The sequence below is a fragment of the Palaemon carinicauda genome, chromosome 24 (genome assembly GCF_036898095.1).
Source record: "Palaemon carinicauda isolate YSFRI2023 chromosome 24, ASM3689809v2, whole genome shotgun sequence".
Lineage (NCBI taxonomy): Eukaryota > Metazoa > Arthropoda > Malacostraca > Decapoda > Palaemonidae > Palaemon > Palaemon carinicauda.
In genome coordinates, this window is record NC_090748.1 from 101030029 (window position 1) to 101044843 (window position 14815).

Here is a 14815-nt window from a genome sequence, read left to right on the forward strand (position 1 = left end):
AGGAAAGTGCTTGCGCTCTTTAAGGATTTGTATCCAGACCAGTTTGTGTCTGCAGCACCACGCTCACCTCCCTCTGAGTTTGCTTTAGGCATGCAGTCAGCAGCTCCTGCCTTTACGAAGCTCGTACTCGCTCGCTCGTCCAAGAGAGCTTTAAGGGTACTGGGAGAGTGGTTGCAGTCTAAGAAGCAATTGGGAAAGACATCCTTCATGTTTCCCCCGGTCAAGCTTGCTTCCAGATCTAGCGTCTGGTATGCCACGGGAGAAGTTCTCGGCTTGGGAGTTCCTGCCTCTGCCCAGGGCGACTTCTCAAGTCTAGTAGACTCTCCCCGCAGGCTGGCTATGAGACGCTCCAAGATTTGCTGGACCCCTTCGGACATGGACCATCTTATGAAGGGAGTTTTCCGCGCTTTCGAGGTCTTTAACTTCCTGGACTGGTGTTTGGGAGCATTGAGCAGGAAGACCTCCCCTTCGGATAAGGAAACTTCCATGCTCATCATGTCCTGCATAGACAAAGCCATTCGGGATGGTTCTAGTGAGCTTGCGGCTTCTTTCGTGTCTGGGGTACTCAAGAAGCGAGATCACCTTTGCTCCTTATCAGCTGGAGTCACCCCATGTCAAAAGTCGGAGCTGATGTTTGCTCCACTCTCTAAGTGTCTCTTCCCTGAAGAGTTGATCAAGGAGATTGCTGCCTCCTTGATCCAGAAAGACACCCATGACCTGGTGGCGTCATCCGCACGCAAAGTCACCCCTTTGCCCTCCGTACCTAGACCTAGGATGGACACGCCAGCTTCAAGGTTCATCCCGCCCTTTCGTGGCAGAGCCTCCAGCAGAGGAGGTGCTCGTGCCGGAAGTCAACGTGAGAGCAAGAAGAAGGGTTCCAAGTCCTCTAGAGGCAGAGTCTGACTGCCATCCTCTTCAGACAGCAGTGGGAGCCAGGCTCAAGAACTACTGGCAGGCCTGGGAGAACAGGGGCGCAGATGTACAGTCTGTGAAGTTACTCAGAGAGGGGTACAAGATTCCATTCTTGCGCAAGCCCCCTCTAGCAACGACTCCCATCAACCTCTCTCCCAGGTACAGAGAGGAGGAAAAGAGGCTAGCTTTACAGCAAGAGGTGTCTCTCTTACTACAAAAGGGAGCGGTAGTCATAGTCCGGGACCATCAATCCCCGGGCTTCTACAACCGCCTCTTCTTAGTGCCGAAGAAGACAGGAGGGTGGAGACCGGTGCTAGACGTCAGTTCTCTGAATGTCTTTGTCACAAAGCAGACGTTCACCATGGAGACGACAAAGTCGGTTCTAGCATCGGTCAGGAAGGAAGACTGGATGGTCTCGTTAGACCTAAAGGACGCGTACTTTCACGTCCCCATCCACCCAGATTCCCAACCTTTTCTAAGGTTCGTTTTCGGGAAGGTCGTCTACCAGTTCCAAGCCCTGTGCTTTGGCCTAAGCACGGCACCTCTAGTTTTTACCAAACTGATGAGGAATATTGCCAAATTCCTGCATTTAGCAAAAATCAGAGCCTCCCTCTATTTGGACGACTGGCTTTTAAGAGCTGCGTCAAGTCGTCGCTGTCTGGAGAATCTACAGTGGACTCTAGATCTGACCAAGGAATTGGGTCTCCTGGTCATTATAGAAAAGTCCCAACTCGTCCCATCCCAAACTATAGTTTACCTAGGAATGGAGATTCAGAGTCAAGCTTTTCGGGCTTTTCCGTCGGCCCCCAGAATCAGTCAAGCCCAAGAATGCATCCAGTCCATGCTGAAGAAGGACCGGTGTTCTGTCAGACAGTGGATGAGTCTGATAGGGACGCTTTCATCACTGGACCAGTTCATTGCGTTAGGGAGACTTCACCTTCGCCCCCTTCAATTTCACTTAACTGCTCACTGGAGAAAGGACAAGACGCTAGAAGCGGTCTCAGTTCCTATTTCCGAGAAGATGAAGTCGTCACTGACTTGGTGGAAGAACAACATTCTCCTCAGGGAGGGTCTGCCACTGGCTGTTCAGACCCCCGACCACCTTCTCTTCTCGGACGCATCGGACACGGGCTGGGGTGCGACGTTGGACGGTCGGGAATGCTCGGGCACGTGGAATGCGGTTCAAAGCGAGTTACACATCAACTGCAAGGAGCTACTGGCAGTTCATCTGGCCTTGAGAAGCTTCAAGTCCCTCCTTCTAGGCAAGGTGGTGGAGGTGAACTCCGACAACACCACAGCACTGGCGTACATCTCCAAGCAAGGAGGGACTCATTCGATGAAGTTGTACGAGATCGCAAGGGACCTCCTCACCTGGTCAAGAGATCGAAACATATCCCTTGTAACGAGGTTCATTCAAGGCGACATGAATGTCATGGCAGACCGCCTCAGCCGGAAGGGTCAAATCATCCCAACAGAGTGGACCCTTCACAAGAATGTATGCAACAAACTATGGGCATTGTGGGGCCAACCCACCATAGATCTGTTTGCAACCTCGATGACCAAGAGGCTCCCAAATTATTGTTCACCGATTCCGGACCCAGCAGCAGTTCACATAGATGCCTTTCTTCTGGATTGGTCCCATCTAGACCTTTATGCGTTCCCCCCATTCAAGATTGTCAACAGAGTGCTGCAGAAGTTCGCCTCTCACGAAGGGACAAGGTTGACGTTGGTTGCTCCCCTCTGGCCCGCGAGAGAATGGTTCACCGAGGTACTGCAATGGCTAGTAGACGTTCCCAGAACACTTCCTCTAAGAGTGGACCTTCTGCGTCAGCCGCATGTAAAGAAGGTACACCCAAGCCTCCACGCTCTTCGTCTGACTGCCTTCAGACTATCGAAAGACTCGAGAGCTAGAGGCTTTTCGAAGGAGGCAGCCAGAGCGATTGCTAGAGCTAGGAGGACATCCACTCTCAAAGTCTACCAGTCGAAGTGGGAAGTCTTCCGAAGTTGGTGCAAGTCCAAATCAGTATCCTCAACCAGTACCTCTGTAACTCAGATAGCTGACTTCCTATTATACCTAAGGAAGGAAAGATCCCTTTCAGCTCCCACGATCAAGGGTTACAGAAGCATGTTGGCAGCAGTCTTCCGTCACAGAGGCTTAGATCTGTCCAACAACAAAGATCTACAGGACCTCCTTAAGTCTTTTGAGACCACGAAGGAGCGTCGGTTGGCCACACCAGGTTGGAACTTAGACGTGGTACTAAGATTCCTTATGTCAGCAAGGTTCGAGCCACTGCAATCAGCCTCTTTTAAAGATCTCACTTTGAAAACTCTTTTCCTCGTCTGCTTAGCAACAGCTAAAAGAGTCAGTGAGATACACGCCTTCAGCAGGAACATTGGATTTACATCTGAAACGGCTACATGTTCCTTACAGCTTGGTTTTTTAGCCATAAACGAACTTCCTTCTCGTCCTTGGCCCAAATCGTTCGAAATTCCAAGCCTTGCTAGTTTGGTTGGAAATGAACAAGAAAGAGTACTATGCCCAGTAAGAGCTCTTAAGTACTATTTGAAACGGACTAAGCCATTACGTGGACAATCAGAAGCTTTATGGTGTGCCATTAAGAAACCTTCTTTACCAATGTCGAAGAATGCAGTTTCTTATTATATCAGGCTTTTAATTCGAGAAGCTCATTCCCATCTGAATGAGGAGGACCATGCTTTGCTGAAGGTAAGGACACATGAAGTTAGAGCTGTCGCAACTTCAGTGGCCTTCAAACAAAACAGATCTCTGCAGAGTGTAATGGATGCAACCTATTGGAGAAGCAAGTCAGTGTTCGCATCATTTTACCTTAAAGATGTCCAGTCTCTTTACGAGAACTGCTACACCCTGGGACCATTCGTAGCAGCGAGTGCAGTAGTGGGTGAGGGCTCAGCCACTACATTCCCATAATCCCATAACCTTTTTTAATCTTTCTCTTGAAATGCTTTTTATTGTTGTTTTTTGGGTTGTCCGGAAGGCTAAGAAGCCTTTCGCATCCTGGTTGATTTGGCGGGTGGTCAAATTCTTTCTTGAGAAGCGCCTAGATTAGAGGTTGTGATGAGGTCCTTTAGTATGGGTTGCAGCCCTTCATACTTCAGCTCCTAGGAGTCGCTCAGCGTCCTGTGAGGATCGCGAGACTCAGTAAGGAAGACGTACTTAAAAAGGCAGAGTAATTGTTCAAGTCGACTTCCTTACCAGGTACTTATTAATTTTATGTTTGTTATTTTGAATAACTGCTAAAATGAAATACGGAATACTTAGCTCTTAAGGTTAACATATATGCTGATCTCTACCCACCCCCCTGGGTGTGAATCAGCAAACTACATAACCTATTTTTTTTTCACACTCTAGAGGGTGGAAAGATCTGTCATTTACTTTTGTTACAGAATTTGTAGCCAAGATCCAAAATCTTTCTAATAATGATACCAGATTTCACTCCTCTACAGTACTGTCATTTAAGGAGGTAACTGATGATTCGCACAGTATACTTTTTCCTGTAAGGCCAGTTTACCTATACCTTGGTAGTAGGTTGGCCAGGGCACCAGCCACCCGTTGAGATACTACCGCTAGAGAGTTATGGGGTCTTTTGACTGGCCAGACAGTACTACATTGGATCCTCCTCTCTGGTTACGGTTCATTTTCCCTTTGCCTACATACACACTGAATAGTCTGGCATATTCTTTACATATTCTCCTCTATCCTCATACACCTGACAACACAGATTACCAAACAATTCTTCATCACCCAAGGGGTTACTGCACTGTAATTGTTCAGTGCCACTTTCCTCTTGGTAAGGGTAGAAGAGACTCTTTAGCTATGGTAAGCAGCTCTTCTAGGAGAAGGACACTCCAAAATCAAACCACTGTTCTCTAGTCTTGGGTAGTGCCATAGCCTCTGTACCATGGCCTTTCACTGTCTTGGGTTAGAGTTCTCTTGCTTGAGGGTACACTCGAGCACACTCTCCTATCTTATTTCTCTTCCTCTTGTTTTGTTAAAGTTTTTATAGTTTATATAGGAGATATTTATTGTTGTTACTCTTCTTGGAATATTTTATTTTCCTTTTTTCCTTTCCTCACTGAGCTATTTTCCCTGTTGGAGCCCCTGGGCTTATAGCATACTGCTTTTCCAACTAGGGTTGTAGCTTAGTAAGTAATAATAATAATAATAATAATATATGATCATCGGGTAAGTTTAATATTGAAAAATTTTATTTTCATTAGTAAAATAAATTTTTGAATATACTTACCCGATGATCATAAATTAAAGGACCCACCCTTCCTCCCCAATAGAGACCCAGTGGACCGAGGAGAAAATTGGTTCTGTGTTGACATAGAGTACTTGAGTACCTACTCGACAGATGGCGCTGTTGATGTACACCCCCACCTGTATAGCGATCGCTGGCGTATTCCGCCCGTAGGTTTTTCTGTCGGGCAGCAGAGCTGACAGCTATATGATCATCGGGTAAGTATATTCAAAAATTTATTTTACTAATGAAAATAACATATTGTAGTGATTCACAGATTTTATTACTAGAGCATTGTGAACATTAGTGATATTCTACAGTAATATCTTGTTATCCTATAGTTTTTCACTTTTGGTAAAATAAATATTTTATATGTTCATTAAAAAAAACTACTAATACTGTAGTGTATTTAAAGTGTTATCGTGTATACAAAACTTGAAAACACACCATTCAATTTCATCAGCCTAGACCGACTAGTTTAAGCAGACGTGGCATTCTAAATATCTTGACTTTTTAAGATAATTGTGCAATTTTTACTTTTGTTTTCAATTTTGAGTGCATTTCAAACATCAACTATTAGTGACTTTTTTACTCTATCAGCGAGTGTTGTTAGATACAGACAAATGTTTTGTTGTTACTTATTCATACCATGGTGTGGCGATGACTTTCGTGTTATGAGTCGTCTTACCTTGTACTGAAGCTGTGTTAATGTGTACAATTACCCCAGAAAAGTAGTATGAACTGAAATACCATGATAGAAAGCACATGAAAAGAATGTAGTACGGTGCAGTAGATTACCTAGTGTGTCACTTAACTGTAGGTAGGCAGTGGTCAGTGAGTTGGTGGGTTATAAGTTAATCCACCCTAGTGCAGCAAGCATTTGCAGATTCTCGATCTCCATGCCTATCCAGTAAAGATAAGAACCTTCCAGTTTGGTTCTACAAGATTCCTCACACAAGTGAAAGAGTCTTGGACTAAAGATTGGTTTATGCTTTGGAACAAACACCAAATTTCAAAAATGATTTGTATATGTTCCAGTTATACAAACCCTAGTCTTTTAAAGTAAATTTTTCCACTTCTCAGTTCTAGACTTATGGACATAGGGACTAATCTGCAACAGGCAGAGAGGCTTGGCTAATTCACCAACTACCTTCTTAATGATTCAATGTCCGTCCCAGTACTGCTGAAGACATATCAACATTTTAATGAATCAAGTTTGAATAGTTGTGAAGAATACAAATTACTCTCAACATTTTTTATATTTTGTATCTAAGGTAATTTTATACTTCACAAGTGGTATGAAATATTTGCTGTTATCATACACTAACTAAATGTTATTCAATATAGTCAGCTTTGTACTGGTAATATATGAATGAGTTTGAATAAAAAACTTCATAACGCTGTCAAAAGTTTATCAATCACAAAACATTTGAGGGGACCCTCATATGTTGTAAGCGTCGCTTCTTTCACAAAGTTACAGTAGTTGACAGGGAGTATAGTGTTGTATCTTGTGTAGTGTCATCTTTGCATTTTGTCCTGGTAAAACTGCTTCTCTATCTTTGTATGTCAATTCATTATCATTTTGGCGAAGACCTACATTCCTAATGCCTCTGTTGATCCCCCCCCACAGTAATAAAAGTTGTCACTGCTATATGAACTGATGTAGGATGAAATATATAAGTACAATTGTAAAAGATAATCCTAGTAATTTTGTTGTTAAAAGCTTAGCAAACTAGCAATGGACTTCTGCATTTGCCAAGTTGTTTTTACAAGCGCGTGTATTTTTCAGGACAAACTATTTTTGGTACAGATTGTTGATTTTTATTGCTTCTTCTGTTTCTCTATCCTCATCAACTGACTGCAGAAGTTTAGCTAGGTTTCATAATTGAAATATTGAATATCCTCCCCATCAGTGACAGGTTTATCAGGTGAATGTAAGCATTTGCCCTCTCAAACAACATTAAAGGGTAAAGCTTGAAATGATGGCAAAATTTTAGAATTTAAGAGTTCATGGTTTATATGTACATAGCTTGAAAATTGTATTTAAACTTATACACTTACTTATTTCTACAGGCATTAAGGAAGAATGTCACTGGCAAGGAATTTTGTACATGAGGCAAATATGGGCCAACCTAAAGTCTATTTTATCAGATCGGTGTAGAATGGTAAAATACTTCCTGTGGAGCTCCGCTGAAAATTCGCCTGATGGATTAGCAAGACATATTTGCAAGGAACTACATATTCCACTTTGTTTTGACATGGTGCAAATGGTTTACGTCACTCTGCTAAACTTGGAAAAAAGGGGAGAGGTGATAAGAGGTAGGTTTGATACCCATTTTATTGTATTTTATTAACAGAATTTATCAGCCACTTTTATCATTCATTTTTATTTAAGTATAGTGAGGTACAACTGTGGCTACTTGACAAAAATGAATTAGAGGTGTCTGCCAACAATTCCCAATACTGATGGTTGGTTCTAGTGGATTAAATCTTTTATCACATACAGTAATGTATAGGTATTTGTTACCTGGTTTGGTGTCATGGAACACAACAATTATTTCTACGAACCTCTCCCGATGTTTTAATTGCTTCATCTCTTGAAGCTGACGTTACCCCTAAAGCACAAAAATTTTCCTGTTTTCTTTGGTGGTTAATGGCGAACCAATTCAGTCTCTTCCATCACGCTAGTTAGTAGCCTGATTTTTATATCCATCCTCTCACTGAAGTAGGTGCCAGGAGGAACCACTTATTTCTTGTTTATAGCTTATGTTCCCTATCCATGGGTTACATTAGAAAGGAAGAGAAGATGACAGATTGATGAACTAAGAAAATTTACGGGTATAAACTGGCATAGAAAGACCATAAACAGACGTGAGTGGAAAGACGTTTCTGAGGCCTTTGTCCTGCAGTGGACTAGTTATAGCTTATGATGATGATTGTGCATTTGGATGGCAGTGCTTGTCATTTGCTTACAGGCTTGGCCACTAGCTCATCACACTATTTCTCTTGAATATTAATGTAGGTGCTACTAATTCTTTTACCGAAATGAGTTTCTTTCCTTATGCAAAACAAGATACCCATTAAAAGTAATCAAAGGGAAGGGCATTTTGACAAGTTTATTCTATCTTATTTCTCTTCCACTTGTTTTGTATAAGTTTTTATAGTTTATATAGGAAATATTTACTGTATTTTATGGTTGTTACATACATATACCAAGGCACTTCCCCCAATTTTGGGGGGTAGCTAACATCAACAAATAAAACAAAAGAAAAAGTGGACCTCTACTCTCTACGTTCCTCCCAGCCTGACAAGGGACTCAACCGAGTTCAACTGGTACTGCTAGGGTGCCACAGCCCACCCTCCCCCGTTATCCACCACAGATGAAGCTTCATAATGCTGAATCCCGTACGGCTGCTACCTCCGCGGTCATCTAAGGCACTGGAGGAAGCAGCAGGGCCTACCGGAACTGCGTCACAATCGCTCGCCATTCATTCCTATTTCTAGCAGGCTCTTTTGCCTCTCTCACATCTATCCTCCTATCACCCAGAGCTTTCTTCACTCCATCCATCCACCCAAACCTTGGCCTTCCTCTTGTACTTCTCCCATCAACTCTTGCATTCATCACCTTCTTTAGCAGGCAGCCATTTTCCATTCTCTCAACATGGCCAAACCACCTCAACACATTCATATCCACTCTAGCCGCTAACTCATTTCTTACACCCGTTCTCACCCTCACCACTTCGTTTCTAACCCCATCTACTCGAGATACACCAGCCATACTCCTTAGACACTTCATCTCAAACACATTCAATTTCTGTCTTTCCATCACTTTCATTCCCCACAACTCCGATCCATCCATACATCATAGTTGGTACAATCACTTTCTCATATAGAACTCTCTTTACATTCATGCCCAACCCTCTATTTTTTACTACTCCCTTAACTGCTCCCAACACTTTGCAACCTTTGTTCACTCTCTGACGTACATCTTGTTCCACTCCACCATTTGCTGCAACAACAGACTCCAAGTACTTAAACTGATCCACCTCCTCAAGTAACTCTCCATTCAACATGACATTCAACCTTGCATGACCTTCCCTTCTCGTACATCTCATAACCTTACTCTTACCCACATTAACTCTCAACTTCCTTCTCTCACACACCCTTCCAAATTCTGTCACTAGTCGGTCAAGCTTCTCTTCTGTGTCTGCGACCAGTACAGTATCATCCGCAAACAACAACTGATTTACCTCCCATTCATGGTCATTCTCATCTACCAGTTTTAATCCTCGTCCAAGCACTCGAGCATTCACCTCTCGCACCACTCCATCAACATACCAGTTAAACAACCACGGCGACATCACACATCCTTGTCTCAGCCCCACTCTCACCGGAAATCAATCACTCACTTCATTTCCTATTCTAACACATGCTTTACTACCTTTGTAGAAACTTTTCACTGCTTGCAACAACCTTCCACCAACTCCATATAACCTCATCACATTCCACATTGCTTCCCTATCAACTCTATCATACTGTTTCTCCAGATCCATAAACGCAACATACACCTCCTTACCTTTTGCTAAATATTTCTCGCATATCTGCCTAACTGTAAAAATCTGATTCATACAACCCCTACCTCTTCTAAAACCACCCTGTACTTCTAAAATTGCATTCTCTGTTTTATCCTTAATCCTACTAATCATTACTCTACCACACTTTTCCAACTACACTCAACAAACTAATACCTCTTGAATTACAACACTCATGCACATCTCCCTTACCCTTATATAGTGGTACAATACATGCACAAACCCAATCTACTGGTACCATTGAAAACACAAAACACATTAAACAATCTCACCATACCATTCAAGTACAGTCACACCCCCTTCCTTCAACATCTCAGCTCTCACACCATCCATACCAGACGCTTTTCTCACCCTCGTTTCATCTAGTGCTCTCCTCACTTCCTCTATTGTAATCTCTCTCATTCTCATCTCCCATCACCGGCACCTCAACACCTGCAACAGCAATTATATCTGCCTCCCTATTATCCTCAAAATTTAGTAAACTTTCAAAATATTCCGCCCACCTTTTCCTTTCCTCCTCTCCTTTTAACAACCTTCCATTTCCATCTTTCACTGTCTCTTCAATTTTTGAGCCAGCCTTCCTTACTCTCTTCACTTCTTTCCAAAACTTCTTCTTATTCTCTTCATATGACTGACCCAATACCTGACCCCACCTCAGGTCAGCTGCTCTCTTTGCCTCACGTACCTTGCGCTTTACTTCCACATTTTTCACTTTATATTTTTCATACTTCTCTATACTATTACTCTGCAGCCATTCTTCAAAAGCCCTCTTTTTCTCTTCCACTTTTACCTTCACTCCTTCATTCCACCGTTCACTACCCTTCCTCATGCTGCCTCCAACAACCTTCTTGCCACAAACATCACTTTCAATCCCAACAAAATTTTATTTTACTAACTTCTCCTCCTCTAAATTACCAATTTCTCTTACTCTCACTTCGTCATATGCCATTTTCAACCTTTCCTGATATTTACTTTTTACCCCCGGTTTTATTAGCTCTTCAACCCTCACTAGCTCCCTTTTACATCCACCTACTCTATTCCTCCACTCTTGCTACAACTAATTTTCCTTCCACCAAAAAATGATCAGACATACCATTAGCCATACCCCTAAACACGTGCACGTCTTTCAATATTCCAAACATTCTTTTAGTTATCAACACATAATCCATTAATGCCCTTTCTACTACTCTTCCATTTGCCACTCTTACCCATGTATACTTGTCTTTATATTTCTTTTTGAAAAAGCTAGCACTTATTACCATCTCTTGTTCAACACACATATCTACCAGTCTCTCACCAATCTCATTTTCACCTGGTACGCCTTACTTCCCAATGACACCTTCTACCTCTCCAGCGCCCACTCTAGCTTTTAAATCACCCATGACAACTAAATAATTCCTTCTACCCAGTCCTTCTACACACCTAGTTATTCATTCCAGAACTCATTCCGCTCTTCTTCACTTTCCTCACTACCTGGCCCATACGCACTGACAAACGCCCAACATTCCCTACCCAACCTAACCCTTACCCACATTAACCTAGATGATTGTTACTGTTACAGGTTGTTACTTTTCTTAAAATATTTTATTTTTCCTTTTTCCTCTTCTCACTGGGCTATTTAACCTGTTGGAGAAACTTGGCTTCCCATGTTCTTGGGGGGGACGTAACGCCCTGAGAATATTCCCACGAAGTCCAAGGTTGCCTCCTGTTTTGTTTCCTATGATAGGTTAAACAGGACTTCGGTACTTCTTTCCCAGTCTAGAAAGGGTACAAGCCTCTCTGGAAAAGATTAGTAATCACTTAAGAGTAAGGACCTTAAGAGCAGTAAATCACCTCTGTCCTTATCAGGAAGCCTGACAAGGAGGTTTACGTAGAGAATAATCTAGATGTTCTCCCCAAGAAATCAAGATATCACTGAGTAGAATCGCTCATGACTACCAAGAAGTACTAACCAGGTATGACCAGGAGAGCTATGCCCTCCATACCTCCTAATGAAGCTTGGCCGTAAATGATCTTCCTGCGACGAATCATTTAACTTTGCCAGATTGCTCGTTAGCACCACTTTCAGTCAGTGCTATGGCAATAGCCAATGTTCTCCCTCTTCTCTGGAATATAAGACCAGGAAATACAAGGAAGTCAGATGGGCATCTCAACTTATTACAAATAAGAAACGTTCAACAAGTCTGGAGCCTCTCATGATGAGCCAGAATAGACCTCCGGACCAAATAGTTGCAAGGAGCTTGCTTGACACGTCACATGGAATCCTAACTAACGTCTGCCTGGGGAAGATTCTAATCAGTAAATGAGGGCAGTCCAGATCAAAGAGATTTCTTACTAGACTGATTCTATAATGGAGAGCATTCCAAGACCTTGTCACTTTGGCTAAGGACTGTTTGACAATTTTGAAAACAAGTTCCTATAGCTTTTATGAAGGTTCAGATCTAGTTATAGATCTTGGAGCAGGCTCTAGTCTGAGCTACTAGAATTCCTTGCTGGAAAGAACTATTGAATCCCTCATTACCAGGGCTTCTGGTGGATGAAATGGTCTCATAGGAGTAGACCTAATCCTCCCCTATTATTAAGTTTGGAAGAGCAGTCTTTCATTATCTCTTAGAATTACCTTTGCGATCCCAGTCAGAGGGACCTAAGTTAGGCATCTAACTACCCTTTACATTAACCCTTTTAAAAATCTTCCAGCCAAGCAAGCAAGCATACTTGCAAGGTTTTCATCCCTTGGAACCCAACACAAAAATGCAGTTTGTTTACCCTACTTCCGTTTTCTGTGAAGGCTAACCTCAGGCGGAAGGATACGTGCCCTGAGGCTAGTCCCGGGTCAGGGAGCGTGCTAGCTTGGGTCTCGACCCTCAGTAAGTTCTCTGGTCGCGTCGTGATATCATCTCGACGCTCTCCTTATCTCAGTGCAACCCTTTGTGTCCCCGACTCCATTGTGTCCCACGTGGTATCCCTGTGCTATCCCTTTGTGTCCCTGTGTGGTTACCTTATCCTTCCCTTGTGTTCTCACGTGTTATCCTTGTCCTTATTACCCTTTCCCGCTGCGTTCCTGTGTCCTGCGGTGTTGCAATAGTGCGTGATGGAGCATCCCCGCCGTTGTCCTGGGCCTAGAGCCGGGAAGTCGTGTGGTGCGTTTCTTTCTAAGTCGGAGGTAGACCCTCATTCCTTGTGCTCGTCGTGCAGGGGTAGAGTGTGTTCTCCGTCGTACACGTGTCCGGAGTGCGTTTCTTGGAGTGAGGTCCAGTGGGTACGATTCAGTACCAAGAAAAAGAAGTCTGCCAAGCGGTCGCCCAAGACGGCTAACACCTCTTTGTCCTTTACGTCTCCAGAAGGACCGTCGAATAGGGTTTCCCTTCCATCTTCCCCTACCCAGAGTTGGGGACGAGGTAAGTCCATTGCGGGGAAGAAGCCAGAAGTTCTTCCTCAAGAGTCTTTTATCCATGATAGTGGGGTAGCAGCATCTTTCCAGCCAAGTGGGGGGCCTGAAGGGGAGTTTAGTGGGGGTCCTAGAGAGGATGCCTTGGTGCGCGCGGGTCATGTCTCTTCGGATGATCCCATGTGGAGTAAAACTGTCCCTGTCTCTTCGCCCGCATCATGGGCAGGTTTTTCAGGTACCTCCGCAGCTGAAGACGCCCCAGAGAAGGAAGACTCGCCGGCGGCGGATCCCCTTGAATGGGTCCCTCCTAGGATGCCTTGTAGGTCCCCGTTGAGGTTGGAAGAAGGCCTCGGATCCTGGTTCCCCGACGTAGAGCTTCCACGCTCTCCCCCAGCACCACCGTTGTCAGTTCCGGAAGTGTTCCTGCAGCCCGCGCTCTCCGTAGGACAACAAGCTGTTCAGACGACCACTCTCCAGGCCCCGCCCCCTCGGACTGGTTATGAAGAGTCCTCCAATTCATCGGTTGCGACAAGCCCCTATTCCTCGGAAGGAGAAAACCGGAGGAATTCCCGACGGAAGCGTGAGAGATCCCGGAGGAGGCACTCCCGTTCTTGGTCACGTTCCAGGTCTCGACATGGGAGGAGGCGCTCCAGGTCTCCTAGGAGAAAATTCAGGAGGAGGAGATCACCAGAGGAGGAATGGGTGGTCATCCCCTGCAGTAAGCTCGTGGAACTTACTTCGTTCCCTAGCACTTCAGGCTGGCGACCCAGAGACAAGTCTCCAGGAAGGTTCTCCTCCAGCCACAAGCTAGAACCACGGAGGGACCCGGCCTCGCGGACCTCCGCCGACAGGCGTTAGACCACGAGAGTTCCGACTCAATCCGCCCAGCGAAGGGAGTCGCTCGCTTGGACGGGCAGCCTCGTCGTGCCCTCGAAAGTGGCACCACGGACCCTAGAGAATGAGAGACGGCTTCCTCCGTCAGGCAAGCCCATGGAAGCCGCGTCCTCCATGACTAAGGACAGGCAAAGGACGGAGCCCCTTGCCGCCACGGCAATGCCCGTCCTGCGTCCAGAGCCTTACGCGAAGGCATCCTTCTGTGGGATTCCCTCTAGAGAAGTAGGCCGCCAGACGGAGGACATCGACGACAACGTGGAGGGCGCCCCAGCAGAGGACTCGGCTTACAGGAGGGTGATAGGCCTCATTAGACGACACCATCGTATTGAGGAGCCTGAACCCTCCGACGAGGATCCCTGGCGCTCTAGCCTCAATAGACTAATGGAGGCCCCCGCCCAGCGGAGGGCTTCGTTGGCTCTTCCAGTGGCCAGAGACGTGAGGCTCGGTAGCGCTCGCGTCAACAAGATTGTGTCTCGCAATGCAGAGGCCCCTAAGTCTCAGAGCTCCTCGAAGTTGCTGCAGGGACTGAGGTCCCAGAGTAAATTCTACTTTCCGGAGGGTCAACGTCCAGGGGCCTGCAAGTTGGAACCCTCCCTCGAAGTTTTAGGCCTAGGACCTCATCAGCCCCAATCTGCTTCTCCCAGTCAGAGGCGACTATGATGGAGGAGATGGCAAAAGACCTAACAAACGTTGCCTTTTGGCTAGATTGGTGGGCCTCCACTCTCGTAAGTGTTCAATCCTCCTACGAC

At 44.9% G+C, this 14815-nt stretch overlaps 1 protein-coding gene across 1 annotated transcript in view; it reads left to right on the forward strand.

Annotated features, from left to right (window-relative positions):
• Positions 1-14815, forward strand: part of LOC137618242 (serine-rich adhesin for platelets-like) — a 124190-nt gene that overhangs the window by 40783 nt on the left and 68592 nt on the right. Inside the window, exon 3 of the mRNA XM_068348392.1 lies at positions 7266-7511. Within this exon, the coding sequence (XP_068204493.1) occupies positions 7266-7511 (246 nt within the window). The remainder of the gene's footprint in view (positions 1-7265; positions 7512-14815) is intronic.